The sequence below is a fragment of the Protopterus annectens genome, chromosome 4.part1 (genome assembly GCF_019279795.1).
Source record: "Protopterus annectens isolate FY-2018-M chromosome 4.part1, PAN1.0, whole genome shotgun sequence".
In the NCBI taxonomy this organism is placed as follows: domain Eukaryota; kingdom Metazoa; phylum Chordata; order Ceratodontiformes; family Protopteridae; genus Protopterus; species Protopterus annectens.
Window position 1 is genome coordinate 361132081 of NC_056734.1, and position 18353 is coordinate 361150433.

At 40.5% G+C, this 18353-nt stretch overlaps 1 protein-coding gene across 2 annotated transcripts in view; it reads right to left on the reverse strand.

Moving 5' to 3' along the window:
• Positions 1–18353, reverse strand: part of FXR1 (FMR1 autosomal homolog 1) — a 1545230-nt gene that overhangs the window by 228998 nt on the left and 1297879 nt on the right. Inside the window, exon 15 of one of the 2 annotated variants that reach the window (XM_044070179.1) lies at positions 10008–10088. The exons of the other annotated variant lie outside the window; for it this stretch is intronic. Coding sequence (XP_043926114.1) covers positions 10008–10088 — 81 coding nt within the window. The remainder of the gene's footprint in view (positions 1–10007; positions 10089–18353) is intronic. 2 annotated transcript variants of the gene reach the window in all.

The following is an 18353-nucleotide window of genomic DNA, read 5'->3' on the forward strand; positions in this document are numbered from 1 at the left end:
ACTTGCGAACTGCTTCTGCTTCGGGCACCGCGTGGCAAGAAAAACTGAAGAAGATGGCGTCGGCTGATGCTTATGTACTCCAGCCGCTCTGACGTCGGAGAGAAATGCGACATCAGCCGACGTCGGACCCAGACTTTGGAATCCGGCCGACCGACGGCTGACTGAGGCAGGACAACCCATATGTTATGACTGCAGTTGCATTCTTGAAGGACATCGAAAGTATTTAGCTACAATAAGGGCCCGATGACGAATATTATTTATTTATTTATTTAAATTTGTTGACTGGGAGTGTCCGACTGGACGTGGGTCCATTTTCAGCGGAGGCCCGGGGAGAAAAGCTCCACAGTAAAATAAACAGACAGTAGTTACATTGGATTACATAGCGATTAACAATTTAACACAGAAATTACTTACAGGAACAGTTGAATAGTTCAGGTGTTGAACAAAGCACAAAACAGGCAGAGAGGTACGTCGCGGTCTGGGCCTAAACAGGTGACACAGTAAGAATGGAAAACTCGTTGTGGTATTTGCTTTCCACAGGTGAGACAATTGTTAACTTTTTCTGACATCGGTTAGAGCAAGAAAAAAAGGATCCCCAAAGGGGTACTTAGCTTTACAAGACTTCAACTTCAATTTCAGCAACGAAAACTCAGGTAGCGGCTGACCGGAACTCGTGTGAACTGCTTCTGCTTCGGGCTCCTCGGCAAGAAAGACTGATGTAATGGAGTCAGCTGCCTGTTTTTATACCACTGATGACCTGACATCAGTCCTGAAGTGACAGCAACCAATGCAGAAATAGGCTGGTATTCGGGCCGACTGAGGGCTACCCCTGGCAGGATAACCCAAGTGTGATGACTGCAACAGTGAAACACGAAGAACATCAAATCAAACACTTGGGTCCTTGAACCTTCCTGCCCCCAGCCCATTTATTTCCCCATAATAAGGGATGCTGACGTCTTTCTACCTTTACTGAGCAGACACAGCCACAAATTGGTACATCTTACAGATGAATTACTGCCATCATGCAAGAGCTCAAAACTTTCCAGATAGTCTAAAAACTCACTGGACTTTGAATGTTTTCACAGACAGCGGTATTGTAATTTGAAAGCTGGTGTAAACATATTCCTATTACTTATGCAGGCAATGGGGTCCAAAATGTTCCTGAAAGCCACAAAAACAGCCACTCAGGAGAATTCTGGAGCAGACCAACTAAACAGAACTTCTGTGGATGTGGCACAAGGAAACTTTTCTAGATCTCAGAGGCAGATTAGGGTCTACTAGATATAGACCCATTTCTTCTTCAAGCAAAAGACAGCTGAGAAAATTCTGCTCCAGAGCAGCACACAGCTAAACTTGGGCAATATATGCCTTCACCCTGAACTGGGAAGGTCTAATTTTGGTGTATTTCTATCCTATACCCATGTTGCCCAGAGTAATCCAAAAGCTGAAGGAGATGAGGCCAGAAATTATTCTGATTCTCCTTCTGGCCCATGTAGAACTGGTTGTCCTACATTCACCAAATGCAAAGAAGAAACCTCTCCAGCTGTCACATCAAGTGAATCCTCTAACACAGTATAAGGGGGAGGGAGCCCTTGTTCATCCCAGTCTGTCTACAGTTAACCCATCAGTTTGGATGACATGATCTTGTCACTTCTTGGCTTACAGCGACTCTTGTATATCTGTCTCCTTCACAGTACTGCACATCCCGTATAATTTTCTTGAAGAAATGTAAAAAGCAAATAGGATAGCAAGCACACATGCACGAAATTTGGAAAATTGTTAATTCACCTATCACATGCCTTTGGGATTTGGGATGAAACCACAGTAGCAGACAAAATCTCTCACAGACGCCACAGACGGGTCACTCTAAAAACTGAAGCTTTATGAGATCCAGCTCCTGTCTTCCTCCTTCCTGCATTACCTGAGAAAGCCAGAGTATCATGTTTTCCTGGTTTGGAAATTTCAGCTAATTAGTTGAAGTCACTTTTAGCTCTTTTCACCTTCAGACTATAAAAACACCAGCAGCTTTGTGTCCTAGAAAGAGTGTAGTTGTAAGTGATACTATACAATTAAAAAACAGTTTGAATTTTTAGCCTTTATAACCCAAGTGGTTGTGAACTAACAAAGGAGCTGTAAGTGCCTTACTGTGTCCGTTTTCCTTGGCTAGAAATGTTCACACATGAGAGGCAAAATGATGTAAGAGCAAGTGAGGCAAAGTTGTAACAAAGGTGTCACAAGATTTCATATTCAGTTCCTAACATGGTATGCACTAAGGAAGCCAACTAGAATAGAAATGCCAGAGGGGGAAAGAAAACTACTATCATGTTTTATGTGGAAGACTGAGGAATATTCTGTAGAGTAGAAAATATACTCTATGGGATGGAAATGTTGCATTTAGGGCATAATCCTTTACGTGGGAAATATGGAAGGAAATGCCACAATAGAGAAGAAAAGTACAGTTGTGTACACTTACCATAAATGTACATGTTCTCACTGTTGCAGTCAACACATTTGGGTTATCTGCCTGCAGGTAGCCCTCAGCCGGCCTGAATACCAGTGTCTTGGATTCCTGTGTCAGATGCTGTCTCTTCTTCCATGATGTCAGGGGTATAAAACATGCAGCCAACGCCATTACATCAGTATTTCTTGCCCCAGATGTCAGGTGCCCCCACAATGGGAAGCAATTATACTTTATGGTACACTTTCATCAAAAAGCAAATAAACCAGAAAGCTTAAATACACCAAACAAGAAGGAAAGGTAAAGCCAAGAGAAGTCTGGGGGCTGGAGGGGAGGGTAACCAGGACTGCAACAGTGAATACACTCAAACATCTACATTTATGGTAAGTGTCCACAACTGTACTATGTTCTTCATGTTTCACTTTTGCAGTCATTACATTTGGGTTGATTCCCAAAGCTAAGGAAGGGAGGAGGAAGTTGGAAATTATTAGGGCCAGCTATTAAGCCCTGCAAGACTGCAGTGGCAAAATCAGCTCTGGATTTGGAAAAAAATAGGCATGTGATAATGCTTGGTGAAGGTATGTACAGAGCTCCAAGTAGCAGTTTCTAGTATCTCCCTGGTAGGAACTCCTCTGAGAAAGGCTGTAGATGGAGATGCAGCCCTGGTGGAATGTGATCTTATCCCCTGTGGGGTAGGTTTTCCATGGTGCTTACAGCAGAAATGAATGCAATGGACTATCCATTTAGAAATAGTTTGCTTTGAAATGGCCTTCCCCTCTGCCCCTGCAGCAAAGCCAACTAGCAGCTGTTCAGATTTTCTGAGAGGTTTAGTCCTGTCCAAATAAAATCCAAGTTGTCTGTGCACGTCCAAAGAGTGCAGTATGTCTTCTGCTGTGTTTTGTGGATTCGGGAAAAAGGCAGACAAAGGAATGGACTGATTTAGGCAACACTAGACACCACCTTGGGCATAACGGAAGGATTGGTCCTGAGGGAAACCCTGTCTGCATGGAAGAAAATGAAGGGCTCCACTGTCATGAGGGCCTGTAATTCAGACACTCTTCTTGCTGAAGTGATGGCTAGAAGGAAGGCTGTTTTCCAAGAAAGGAATTTTAACTCTACAGATGCAGCTGGCTCAAAAGGAGGGAGAGTGAGCTTTTCCAATACAAAGTTAAGGTCCCAGGCTGGAGTAGGGGCTCTCCTGGGGGGTCTTAAATTCTTGGCCCCTCTGAGGAATTGCTTTAGCAGGGGGTGAGAGAAGAGGGGTGGGTTCAGTGTTATAATGTGCTGAAATGATAGAGGCATGAATTTTTATTGACGAGAAGGATAGGCCCTTGTGGAGCATTTCTGTTAAGTACTGAAGTATATGAGGTAAGCTGGGCACCGTTGTGCCCATCCCCCATGTATGGCACCACGAACAGTATCTTTTCCACTTTTCAGCATAGGATTTTCCAGAACTAGGCCTCTCTTTGCCTCCAGAATGACATCTAGCACCTGCTTACTGAGGGATGCTATTGGAGAGCTCAAGGAATTAGCCAGGCTACAAGGTTCAGGGTTTGAAGCTGAGGGTGCAGAATCTGGCCCGCCTGCTGGGACAGCAGGGAAGGGGTCTGAGGCAGGTGCCATGGTTCCAGTAGTGTCATACTGCACAAGAGGGGGTAACAGTGCTGGCCTGGCCAGTCTGGTGCAATCAGTATTGTCCTTGGCTTGTCCTGTTTGATCTTTAGCAGAACCTTCGAGAGGAGTGGGAGAGGGGGAAAGGCATAAACCGAGAGGCTTTCCCAGGTAAAGGATAGGGCATCCACTTTCCAAGCTTGACTGTGGGGAGTCATTGTGCAGAATTTTTCTAATTGGTAGTTCTGCGGGGAGGCAAACAGGTCTATCTCTGGAGTCCCCCACATTTGTTCCTCAAGAGGCTGAACATGTTTGGTTCCAGTTTCCATTCATGTGGGTCCATGAGATTTCTGCTTAGGTCGTCTGCCAGAGAATTTAACTTGCCTGGCAGGAATTGAGCCTGTAAATGCACTTGGTAGCTCAAGGCTGTGTTCCACAGAGCCATGGCTAGTCTACAGAGAGGGTACGAGTGGGTTCCCCCCTGCTTGTTTATGTACCACATAATGGTGGTGTTGTCTGTCTTTACTAATAATTGTCCTGGAAGAATGTGGTCCTTGAAGGCTGTCAGGGAATTCTGTACAGCTAAAATTTCTTTTTGGTTGATATGCAGGTGCATCTGTCTTGGGTTCCATTTGGCCTGAATGCACTGCCCCATCAAGTGAGCCCCCCATGCATAGTCTGATGCGTCTGTTAGGGTTTGGGCGGCAGGGGGTAGAGTAAAAGGGAGTCCCTTGTTGTGGAAGCAGGACTCTGCCCACCAAAGGAACAATGTCTTTATATAAGGAATGATAGGAATCACTGATTCCAGGTCCTGAGAATATTGACACCATAGGCTTTTTAGATACCACTGTAGTTTCCTAATATGCAGTCTTGCATATGGAATTAGTAGAATGCAAGAGGCCATGAACCCCAGGGCTTGCAGAATTTTCCTTGCAGATAGTTGGGTCTTTGTGGCCAGTAGTAGTAGTTTGAAGTACGTTGTCAAACTTTTTTCGCTGGAGTGAGGAAAGCCATCTGGGAAGTTGTATTCAAGCTTGCTCCCAGAAATACAATTTGTTGGCAGGTTACTAGGAGAGATTTTTTTTGTTTATGGTGTAATCCAGTGAGTTTAGAAGTTTCTTTACAAATGCCAGATGTTTTAATAGCAATTCCTGGCTTTCTGCCTGAATCAGACAAGCATCCAAGTATGGGTATATCTGAATATTTCTCTGCCTGCAAAATGCAATGGCCGGAGCTAGACACTTTGTGAAAACCCTGGGTGCAGTAGATAAGGCAAAGGGAAGTGCAGAGAACTGAAAGTGCATGGAGCCTGCCCTGAAGCGTAGGTATTTCCTGCAAGATTCCCTTATTGGAATATGCAGTTAAGCTTCCTTTAAGTCTAAGGTTGCCAACCAGGCATCTTTGCCTATCATAGGCAGCAGCTGTTCTTGAAATTTGGGATTACCAAAAAAAAGTGTTTAGAATAGGGAGATCCAGGACAGGACGCCAGGAGCTGTCTTTTCTGGGTACCAGGAAAAGTCTTGAGTACAAACCTTGTCCCCTTTCTTCTGCTGGGACAGGCTGAATAGCCCTGATACTTATAAGAGAAAGAACCTGCTGTTGAGCCTCTGCCCACTGATTTGGGGGTAGGTCTGGCCAACCATTTGGGGTTGGTAGGGTGTGGAAGTGGAATCTGTATCCTTGGGAGACTATACTCAAAACCCATTTGTCCTGGGTAATGAGTTCCCAGTTGTTTGCATGCAGGGCGAGCTTTACTCATAAGGGAGCAGGCAGCTTAGCAGGGCTTGGAAGGGTTAAGGTTAAGTCATTGTGCCATTTTCCCGTAGGGGGGTGTCTTACTACTCCCTGCTTTGGAAGTGGGAGCCCCCCACTGTTTAGGCCTGTGCGTAGCCTGAGACTGTAACCTAGGTAGTCTGCTGTTCTTGGGTTTGGACTGAGAAGGCCCGGAAGAGGCTGGAAAGGACCAATAAACCTGGGGGGCTGTACTTGCAAGAAATATTTAACAGTTTGCATAGATTTGGCTTTTTCCTCCATCCTTTTGAGGACTTCTGCTCTGTTGCCAAACAGGCGGTCTTGGTTTAAGGGAGCATCCAGTAATTTTTTTTGTTCCTTAAGCCAAGCATGCCTTCTAAGTACAGATCCAGTGACAGCAGCCCTGCAAGATGCTTCTAAAGAGTCAAAACCACATTGCAAAGTATTTTGACCAACTTGCTCTGCAGAATGCATTAAATCCTGTAATTCTTTGTGTTCAGCACAGTCAGGAATCAACATCATTTTCTGTTTAAGAAGTCCCATTTAATGCTGCTGGTACTTTAACATATGAAACTGGCAATTTAAAGCCCTAATGGCCAAAATAGCAGAAGTATATACCTTCTTACCCCATCTGTCCAAGGCTCTAGAATCTCAATCAGAAGGGGGAGGGTTTCTGGCAGCAGTAGCCTTAATGGCCTTTGGTCCTTGGGAAATGATCTCTTGATCCGCAGTAGGATTCTTGAAGAGGAACTTGTGAGAGTCAGGTACTCTGTAATACCTATCAGGTTTTCTGGGAGCTGGAGGTAAAGTGTCTGGGGAAAGGCTAGATTCCAAGAAAGCAGGCCTGTGTTGAGGGAGGAGTAAGAATCCCCTACACCTCGTTTTGGAGTCAGAGTAATCTTGGCTTTCCAGTGGAAATACTCCTTAAGAGTGTGGAAGGTTTCACCAAAAGAAAAATCTTCTGGAGGGGAAGCAGAGGGAATGGAATCCTCTGCATCAGAATCCTCATAGGTAGATAGGGGCAAATCCTGGTAATCAGAAGAAACAGAAATATCAGACTCCTGATCAGAAGAATCAGAAGGAAAATCAGTTCTAGGTCTCTTAGAGGGGGAAGGCTGGCTTCCCCTAATTAAGGTAATAAGGTCTTCATCCATTCTAAGCATTTATTATTTAGGCATATGGGCCTGAGCATGTGGTTTGGATGTCGGTTTTCTAGGCGTGGGTTGAGTTTTAGGCCTGGATAAAGAAGATGGCGTCAGTTTAAAATGCAAGCCTGTAGGCCTGAATACACCCTCAGAAGCCGGTACCTGCACAAATGGCTCTGGACCCATCCAAGGTAGAGACATCCACAGGTTCCATAGCTGAAGAAGCATCTCGCGGCATACCGGACTCCAAATGGGTCTCAGTAGAGGACTGCGAATATGAAGTAGCGGGTATCAGGGGCTGCGAAAGTACCTCACTGAGTACCGGCGAACTGGCGACTAGCTTAGAGGAAGCGTCGTCGGCAGTTTTGGACCTATGCGGTCTGTCTCTGTCTTTATCCTTACGTTTTTTCAGAATATATGTAGTCGGATGGCTTCCCGGAGCCATTTCTGGATAGTTATACCAAGTACCAAAATCATTTGTTGTAAATATAGACCAACGACGAATAGTTCAGGGGTTGAACAAGGCACAAAACCAACAGCGAGGGACATTGTGGTCTGGGCCTAAGCAAGGAATGCAGTACGAATGAAAATCTTTATGAGGTATTTGCTTTCCACAAGTAATACAATTGTTAACTTTTACTGACATCGGTTAAGAGCAAGAAAAAAAGGATCCCCAACGGGGTACTTAGCTTTTTTGAAGACTTCGGTTCTGAAACTTGAAAACGAAAATTTCAGGAGTCGACCGACCGGCACTTGCAAACTGCTTCTGCTTCGGGCACCACGCGGCAAGAAAGACTGATGTAATGGCGTCGGCTGCATGTTTTATACCCCTGATGACCTGACTTCATGGAAGAAGAGACAGCATCTGACGCAGGAATCCAAGACTCTGGCATTCAGGCCAGCTGAGGGCTCCCTGCAGGCAGATAACCCAAATGTAATGACTACAACAGTGAAACACGAAGAACATCTGCCAGAGTTATGCGTTTTGATATGTGAAGCATGCAGAACACCCCACAGGGAAGAAAATATACTCTGTGGCAAGGCAATGTTGCACTGAGGGCACAGTTGACTTTTAAGTGGACTTCTGATTGACTGACTGAATAGTGGTCATCCGTCCTTGGCTTGCCCCCCCATAGGCCCACACATCTGTGATTTTATCCCAGTCTATGACAGTTTCCTAACACTGCAAAACTCCTTAATTACACCAGTATTCATGAACACCACTGGTCATGCACATACTTGAATGGATGTTACTTCTATGATCTTAGACAGAGTTGGTGAGAGGAGGTAAATGTGCCTTTGTCAAAGTATTCCTAGTTGCACACGCACACACACACACTGAAACATTGCCAGGTCATCTACTGCATGCCTTTGGGATGTGAGATGAAACCACAGTAGCAGACAAAAACACAGACTCCACAGGCATGTCATCCCAACTACGAACGAAGCACTGTGAAGGAGTAATGCGAAATACTGCAAACAACTGTGCAGTCTGTATAAAAAAAAAAAACAAATGCTCAAACTTTTTAGGCACAGTGACAAGACTTGCAGTAGAAGTTTCACCCAAGAGCAAACCATTCATTCTTTTAGTTAAGATGACTGCAAATTATTCTTCTGGTATGTTTAGCTAGACAAAAGCAGGCCTATGCATGAAACAGAAATGACTTAAAAATTCTTTAAATATGCAACAAGGAATGCCAAAAACACAAGGGTGCTCCACCCACCAAACATTTTCTAGAGTAAGGTCCACAACCAGAATCTTTTTTTTTTTTTTGCTATTTTATGCTACCTTTTATATTCAGAAGCATCACTTACAATAAAGATAGTTTACACATATCACTTGGCCCAGCCATATGACATTTAAGGGTGTGTAGCTTTAAGACCAATGTGCTAATCACAGTGTCATGTAGTACAACCTTACTTCTAAAATATCAGTTTGAACACACACCTTAGGGATAACAGAATACATCTGCTGTCTCTGTGAGTTTACTTATTAAGCTTCTGAAACAACATTATAAACAACGTATTTCTGCACCTACGAGTGTTTTCCACATTGCAAACACCACGTAAAGTAGATAAAGCATTACACATCCTGGTCAGACAATGGGTTACCTGCACAGACCTTGCTTATTTCTCACAAACACTTCTTTTGCTGGCTCATGGTACAGACAACAGTTAATAAAATAAGAAATCATTAAAAAAAAATCTACAAATGTCACTAAACATGAAAAAGGATAATTCACTCACTACAACCTATAAAGGACAGTTACATATTCAAAACAGATATTAAAGTGTTCTAGGGCACAGAGAAAATGTGGACTTAAAAATCTACTGACTTCATTAACAGCAAAATCCTAACTTAACAGTCCTTCGTAGGTTTTTGCAGGTGAATTTTTACAACAAATAGTAAAGTGCTCTGAGGGCACAGCCAAAATATACCCTTTCAAAATCTAGCACACTTTGGAAAAAAATCTCAAGTCAGAAAAGAATCCCATTTTATGGATATTCTCTGCATAAAAGTACTTATATCACAGCTAGAATCGTGAAACAAATTTAGGTTGTCAGAAGAATCTGTGGTCTCAAGGGAGCACCACTCTACAATAAACTATGATACTAAAACAGACAAAGGTATGAGATGAAGGCTCTGTCATGAGGCTAAAATCCAGCACAACAAAAATGATTTGCCTTTAAATATGTATCTTTTGTTTACTCTGACTCATCCCTCTACCTTTTTTGTCCAGCTGGTGGTGGTACACGTTGGTAAAGCAACTTACAAACAGTGATAATATAATACCTGCTTTCTAATGGTCCAATATTTGTTTCATTGAGGGGGTGTACAGAAAATACAAAAATAAAATAAAAGAAACTGATAAAGTCCATTTAAACATATAAATAATGCACACTTAGCAGAATACAGAAAATAAGTACAAGTTACTACGTAAATGTCAGTACATGTTATAGATAGCTAACGTGCATTTAGAGTGCCCAGCAAAACATTCCATCATACATGCAGGTATGTGGTTAATAGTCACACCAGTTACCTGGCTGTCTATCTTCCATCTTATTATGGAAGCGACGCCTGCGACTACGATTGCGTCGCTGAGGCTTTCTTTGGCTAGTGTCTGAAAATGGAAAGTCAATGAACGTCTTTTTTCAATCATGCATAACATTATTTTTTTCAGCTTGAGAACAAGGAAAACACTCTGTTGAGCAAAGGTGTTCCTTTCAAAATGAGGTTCATACATTAATTACAGATATTGCTCTGCAACAATATAAAAATACAAAACACCCACCAAAAAGTAAACAAATATGAAAGTACATTGATTGCAGTGAAATATTATAAAAAGTTATCTTAGTAGCAGATTTTTAGATGAACTCAACTGGCAGATCAAGACACTTATATCTGCCTCACACACACAACATTCAACAACAGAAACATCCCAGTTTACTCTGGAAAGACAATCTGCTTGCCATCTGTCTGAGACAAAGCACATACACTGACAAAATGTACAGTATTCTCTCTCTCTCTCCTAGCCAAAGACCATGAGGAGAGCTCCTCAATGTGTTACATGGAAGAAGGGCAAGATAAAATATTTAACCAGATATGCATATTACTCTGCAAGAACCTAGTTTTACAAGGCAGTTATTAGGACTGACAGAAGACATGCTTACTAAAACTGTTTGGTATATTCTTAAATGACTTTTCCTATTTAGCGCCCATCTCAACCACACCCATAGGCACGTAGGCATATACCATATACACACGTTTATACTTTATCAGTTCAGCGGGAGCAGCAACTGTCTGAAAGACTTCATTGAGCATATGTCTACAGCCCAGTTCTTCTTCTTCCCATCCCACCATCTTAGGGGAGAGCAAACAGCAGAAAACCTGCAAACTTTTAAAGGTTAGGTACATATGATGGTCACAGAGGAAAACAGTAGCAACTGGCAGTAGAGTGAGGTAAGTTTTTCCCCCTAGCAGGCAGTCAAATACGGGCAGTGGACAGCTTTGCAGGACTAACACTGTAGTATTTTGCTGTAGCTGGCAAGTAAAGTACATGTTTCTATGAAATGGAGATGTTGAGATTCATGGCTCTTTTATTTTATATTTTAGTAAAGTCAGCCATTTGAAATTTACATAGAGGTTTGCACAGATCATCACAACAGTTTGTGTGGGGGTGTCATAAAAGGAGATACTGCCCGCTCAGCTATCTGGAATTTTGTAAATAATTATATGTTATTTCTGAATATCAACATGATATGCTTGTGTTACAAATGTATTACAACTGTATGTTATGTGTGTATCAAACTGCTGGTACAGAAGTGTGTGCTGAAAAGGGTTGTTAAGTACCCAGCTTTAAAAATGTATCCACAGTGTACCCTACTGGAACAGAACAGAAATGTACATACACTACTGTAACTGTTTAGATGTATATATTTTAACAATGGAAACTGGAACACAGGAGGTTAATTTCAGAACAAATAGCTGAAAATTTAAATTACTATATGACCACGTAATAAAAGGTTGACATCTTTCAGTTTCAGTGCAGTAACATACACAATGTCTAGAAGTAGAGGTTCTCTGCATTGTTTTGCAAGTGTTTTATTGTTTAATGACTTCCAGCAAGTACCAAGATTTGAGGAAAGGCCCTTGTGTATGTGTTTTCACGGGTAGATGCTAAATGCTACCAGCTGCATCAATGATTGTTTTTCACCTGGGATAGAGTCGGATGACAAGAAGTGATGTCATTCTGCAAGTATCCCAGCAGTAATATTCGGGATATTAATTTGGGAAGTATCTGAGAGAGAGAGATGGAGTATTTCTGTATTGTGTCTTTGACCTGACAAGCTCCATTCACCACACATCTGCCTTGCTAAGAGTAAGTCAGTCTAGAAAACAGTATATTTCTCTTACATTCAGTCAGGAATTTAGTAAAACATAGTTTAAATGTTTTTTTCTTTCTCTGAGACTGTCCTGCAATGTTATTTTAAAAATATTTCCTGTGATTTTGAACTCTGATGTTACTGTGATTATATACTGAGTATTTTCTTGTTCTTTTATTATTTATTATTAAATATAGTTAAACCTTTCATTGTGGCTGGTCTGTCTGGACATATTTAAGTTCTGAGAGTACTTGCATATTTATGTGGTGACACTGTGTAGGCCACTCCTAATAGCCTTGCTCTTGGTCAAACTACCATTTATATTGATAGTAACATTATGTAGTAAGATTGGACACCCTTTGTTAAGGGCCTTAAAGTAGCTGATAATGACGTGGCTGGTGGCAGTGATAACTACCTTATAGTCTGGGCAGAAGGGGGCATAGCTAGTAAACCTGTGCCAGCCTTTCCCAGGTGTGTGTGTATGTGTGCGTGTGTGTGCGCACGTGTGCGTGTGTGTGTGTGTGTATATATATATATATATATATATATATATATATATATATATACATATATATATACACACACACACACACACATATATATATATATATATATATATATATATATATACATATATATACACACATATATAAATCAAACCTCAAAAGTGTGCGTGTGTCAGCTCAGCTACTTGGGCAGGGACACAAAGCACTGGCTGTACAGAGAGGATGCTGGAAGTCTTGGCTTGGCCACTCAGCTGAGATCCCAACCCTATAGCTGTGCTAGTGGGGAGTCTTACTGGGGATCGGGAGAAATAAGTCCCGGACTGACTGTGGTCTCTGTGTGCTCTTAAGGAAAATTGCACTTGATGCAGAGAGCTGCATCTGGAAATACTGTGAGTGTACCTGTCATCCTCCCAGTGTACGTCCCCCATTAGTGCTAGTGGTGAGGATTGAGGCTCCATGATTCCTGGGGCCAGTGGTGGGGCATCACATGGGGGACTGGGAACAATGTTGTTATTGTCTACCTTTTCTCAAAATCAAACCTTAGCACAGGTTGCTATAAGTTTGTGTATGGGCTGGGGACAGTGTGAATATTTCCTTACCGTTCCTCATAATTAAACCAGAACAATGTACACAGAAGGTCTCTACAGCTTGTGGGGTGCTGTGGACAGTGTGGTCAGTCCTCAGTGGTATGTAGAGAAGGTCACTGTAACTTGTCTAGGGGATAGTCTTAAAGACTCCATAGCAGTTTTCTTCTTTGTGGGGCAGGGGAAGGAAGAACCAAAGAGACCAGTAACTGCTCATGATCCGGCCAAAAAAAAAAAAGAAGCTTGGAAGATAAGTAGAGGAGCCTGAGAGAGTCAGTAAGCCTCTTTATAAAAATCAATCATTTTGAGGAAAAGAAAATAAACAACAGACCCAGAAACCACAACATCCTGTCCCTAACACTCTAATTCTACTAAAAATATAGAAATTAAGTAAAAAACATTTGTATACAGTTTTGTCACACAAGCACATACTGAGATAAATTCCCCTAAATTTTATGACAGTCTATAAAAACATTTTTCCTAGCATAAAATACATTTTTCACAGAAAAAGCCCATGTTTTCCAATCAGAAAATGAAGTAGAACATGTTTTCCTCCAGAAAGATACTTATTTGCACAGCCCTGAAAGATCACTAGCCAACAGTCTGTTCCACAAAGCCAGCAGTGGGAGTGCACTTCAGCTGTAAGAAGGCTCTGAAGCTTTTGGCACATAAACTGCCTTTTTTATGTGGCTCTGCTTGTGCCTGGAAATTGGAGTAAATGAAATGTGCCCTGATGCTTTAAAAGCTGGCCCATGATCATATCCTGGGCAAGGCACAACCCAGAATAGCTTAAACTACTAAGACAGTGACCTAATACTGAATATTCCAAGACCCCTAGGTTGCTATGACTATTTACTCCAGTTACTGCAGTGCAGTCTTGGCCAGTGACAATGTGTTGAAAGGATGCAGGAAAAGCTAAATAATAAGACAGAGTGACAAATGAAGAACAAAGTAATCTGAATGATTTAGGGGAAAAGTTGGGGGAGGTTGTCTTTTGCACAGGGCTCCCATTTCACACAAGACTGGCCCTGACCTCAATAGTTATTTGTGCACAAGCAAGTTGTTTACGAAAATACTGGCCAAAATCATGTTGTATGATAGTGCCAATCACTCCCAGTACTGAAGACTGCACATAATTCAGTAAATGACTATCATTTTAATGCTGCACACTGAATGCATTCACATCCTGCTCTCTTTTTGGGTGGTAAGGAGAGACAGTCAATGTCAAGGTTCTTTAAGTAAAAAATAACAAGAATATAAGTAAAACAACAGTTTACATCAGATGGGAAATAACAAAAGAAAAAGGAACTGAGCAATGTAAAGATAAAACAGTAAAACTTTAATACAAAAAGCAGAGCTTTCAGGTCACAAACCCCTCATCAGTGCTAACATCATTACTCAGCCAAATACATTTAAATAACCCTTCATCCCACATCACCAATAGAAAAACAAGAACAATTAATCTATTGAATTTAAATACACACAATAAATTTTCTAAAAAAAACATCAATTACATATAAAAAACAATAAAAAATGTCATTGCAAAATATAGTTATTTATTCAGTAAAGAAACCTGTTGTTAATTTCAGACAAGTCTGTTTATGATTAAGATAGGTTTTAGTCTTACGGTTTGATTTAAACCTGGTGGTTGGTCAGCCTGTAGCTGTATAATCCATCTGTACTCTCTTATCCCCAACTTATTATTAAGATCACCTCTCCTAATTTCTTTATAAATAATATCTATAACTCTAAAATAAGTAGTAGTAGTTTACTAGTTTCATTAATATGTTTGGCTAAAGCATTTGTTGGCATATTCTGTTTATTATCTGAATTGAGTTCAGTGATTCTATCCTTAGGTCTCCTAGTTGATTTGCCAACATAAAAGCTAGGACATGAATTGCACGTTGCCAGATATACTACATTCATTGAATTGCAAGTTGCAAAACACCTAAAAGTAAATGTCTTACCAGTTACCGGATGAGTACAACTAAAGTCTCTGTTAATAAAACTGCAGCAACAACAATTGTAGCATGGGTAAGTGCCATTCTTATTAAATTGTACATATTGGAAATTACTCTGCATCTCTCTGTAACATAACTGTCGTTTAAGACTGGGAGATTACAATATGCAAATCTAGGCTTGTCACCAACTAATTGCTGCAGCTCTGGCATAACTTTTAAAATGCCCCAGTTATCAGAGATAATTTTTCTAACTTGATGACTACATCTACTATACATTGTTATATAGCATAAAATATTATCATTATTTGTACAGCTATGAACTTCAGAATATTCTGCTTCATAGCCAAAATACGGTTGAGCCACAGTGCCCTTAGCGAGGTCACCTCCTTATAAAAATGAGTTGACATATCAGGCTCATAATCTCTTTCTATAAATTATTGTATAATTTCTTCTGTTTCTGATAACTAGCAAGGTCAGTATTTAATCAACTTGAACGCATCATCTGGGATTTGACTATTCCCTTAAATACATGGGGTGCATGCATACTTTGTCTGTGTAGATATTTATTCTTATGTGCTAGTTTCTTATATACTGATGTATACATACCTAGTCCATCACAATAAATGGCAACATCCAAAAATTTACCTTATTCTTAGAACTAGTCATAGAAAATTTCAAAAAGTTAGTACTATTATTCAAAAACTCCAAACACTAAATAAGTTCCTCATCAGTGCCATTCCAAATAATAAAAAAAAAAATCATCCACCAATCATTTGAAAAAACAGACCTTGCCTGCAAAATGTGCAGGACCATTATATACAACCTCATTCTCCCAGTTATTCAAAACTAACATAGCATAGGTATTAGCAATGGTGGTACCCCCAACACCTGATGATAGTATTTATTATTAAACACAAGGATGTACACAGATCCACCAACATTACATGTTGTTAGCAGGTGTTCGAAACCTCCCCACACAAGCCACTGCTGTTGACCAACCAAAGTTTTCTACCACTGAACACGAAGCAGTTAAAGCAAGACTATAATTCTCAGGGATTGTAAACATCTGGAAAGTATTAGGCTATGGCACTTTACCAAGTGCACATTTCAAATATGATTGTGCTACTTGGATAAGAATAACTACCAAGCTAGCCAATCATGACTGTTTTGTACAACATACCACTTCATGCTGTCTACTTCCAATTATACGGTGCATGTGACAGTTGATATACACAGTGGAATAAGACAGACTTGAATATGTGTTACCCATTTTATAGCAGAAGAGGACATACTCTTAGGAAACGAGGAGACAGATGAACCTATGACAGGTTCTTTGGCTATCACATGCCATGAATATATACAGTGGTCAAAACTTAAAACTGATGTCTACCATTGTCTCAGTCTTTAGTAAAGGTATTGTTTTTAAGGTCTGACCATATATTTTTTTAATTATAATTTATGTTCTTTGTGCCAAATCTCACAATGCTACATGCATGGACATTAAAGTGGAGGCTATTAGTACTTTAGACAATCTTGAAAAACTTTAACTTCTTTTATTGGACTAATGTGGTGACCCATTTTATACTAAACAGCACATCTGGTTACATGAAACCAAGTTTTTACTTTTGTACCTGAGAAGAGCAGTTTGAAAATATGTGACCCAGCACAAAGCCTTGTGATATACCACTGGTAATCCTCACAGAAATAGACAGGTAACACCACCACCCAGACTTGTTTCCTTTTGGATAAGCAGTATTTTATCCATTAAGCTATAAATCAGCTGACATTTAATGCTTTTAATTTGTCAATTATACCCTTACATGCAATAGTGCTGAATGCACAAAGTCAAGATAAGAAGCAGGTACTGACAAGTCCTTCATCATGTGTTGCTGTTACCTATTACAAGAATGTTACATGCTTCAGAAGCCAAGATCTTTCATTAACAAGTTCATAATGTTTGCATCCTAGAAGGTGGTTACCTGGAGAAATTTAAAGCGGACACTTTTCACTGCATGTAATGTAACAGTATTAGAATAGTTACTCTTACCACGTGTAGACTTTTGGTTCCAGACTTAAGGTTTTACTGATATTTCACTAACAGTTGCTTGCTGAAAATTAACTGAGTCATACAAATGAAAAAAAGACTGTATCTGGTGTGCATGGGTGTGATTTTTGTCCATAACCCTAAAGCCACAGCAACCACTTGTTGTGCCAGACAATTCAGATACAGCATTAATACAGACAACGAGAGTTCAGTGATGTCTGCGCTGGCACGGCTTGTATGAGTGAGGACAGTGGATGTTTGGCACTGGTACAAATGAACCTCTGTGAGGGGCTTGTCTGGTGTGAATAGATCTCTGTAACACTGGCTACCATGACATGATATAATATAAAGAAATGTCACACTGCTGCACTTTAACACAAGTTTGCCAACTTTATCTTACAATAGTCTTGCTGTAATAAATATATCACTATAATCAAAAACCAGCCTGGGTGATAAGGTGGCCAAGATTTAATACTCTGAAACTAAATAAGTCACTGTTGGTCAGGAGAAAGACATCTGTTTTGTACTGCATCGCAGTGGTACTGCCGAGACCCATCACATGAAATACACCTTAGCAGGGGAATGGGGTGTATATTTATTCCTCCAAGTACAGAATACAAATACCTGGCTACACTCCTGATCTCAATTAGGTTATACTAATAAACATAACAAAAATTCTAAACAGGCAATAAAGCTTCATACTCTTAAAAGACCCAACCTGTTGACAAATTTCACAGCCTAGATGATATCAAATGAACTCCCTTAAACTTAAGGCAAATGAGCCACTAAGTGTAAAGTAAAAGAATTCACAACAGAACCAGAACTAAACCTTTATGCACAAGGCAATGCATAAAACATTGAGATGACAATTATGCAGCACTTTGTAAGGAATTTCAGAGCTGAAGGAATTGATATTAAACGAAAAAAAGAAAAACATTATTTGAAAGAATAAAAAGGTTTCTAAAAACTCAGAGCTACAGGACTAGTCATAAACAGTGCAATAACAGTCAACATATACAAGGCAATTACACACAGGACAAAGTGTACATGTTAATGGATTAAAATCTGTGACTTATCCTTAAATATACCACAAGACAGTGTAAAACCAAACCCTTATTACAATGCAAATGACCCTGCATGACTTCCCTGCCATCATTTCCTTTAACCCTGGACAACACACATTCAAATTGTAATGCCTAGTGAGGTGTATATGTCACAGACTGAAGCTACAGCTTTGAGGTCTTTGCAACATGCCGTTCCTAAAGTATACCACCAAAACAAAGCTACGACTTTGTTATAAAGAGCTTAGCTATGACCTAAAGGTTCTAGCTCTCTGTTGTATACAAAAATGGACAGTCAAAAATAAATAAAGCACTGATCAGAACATAACAGATAAAACTGTACTCAT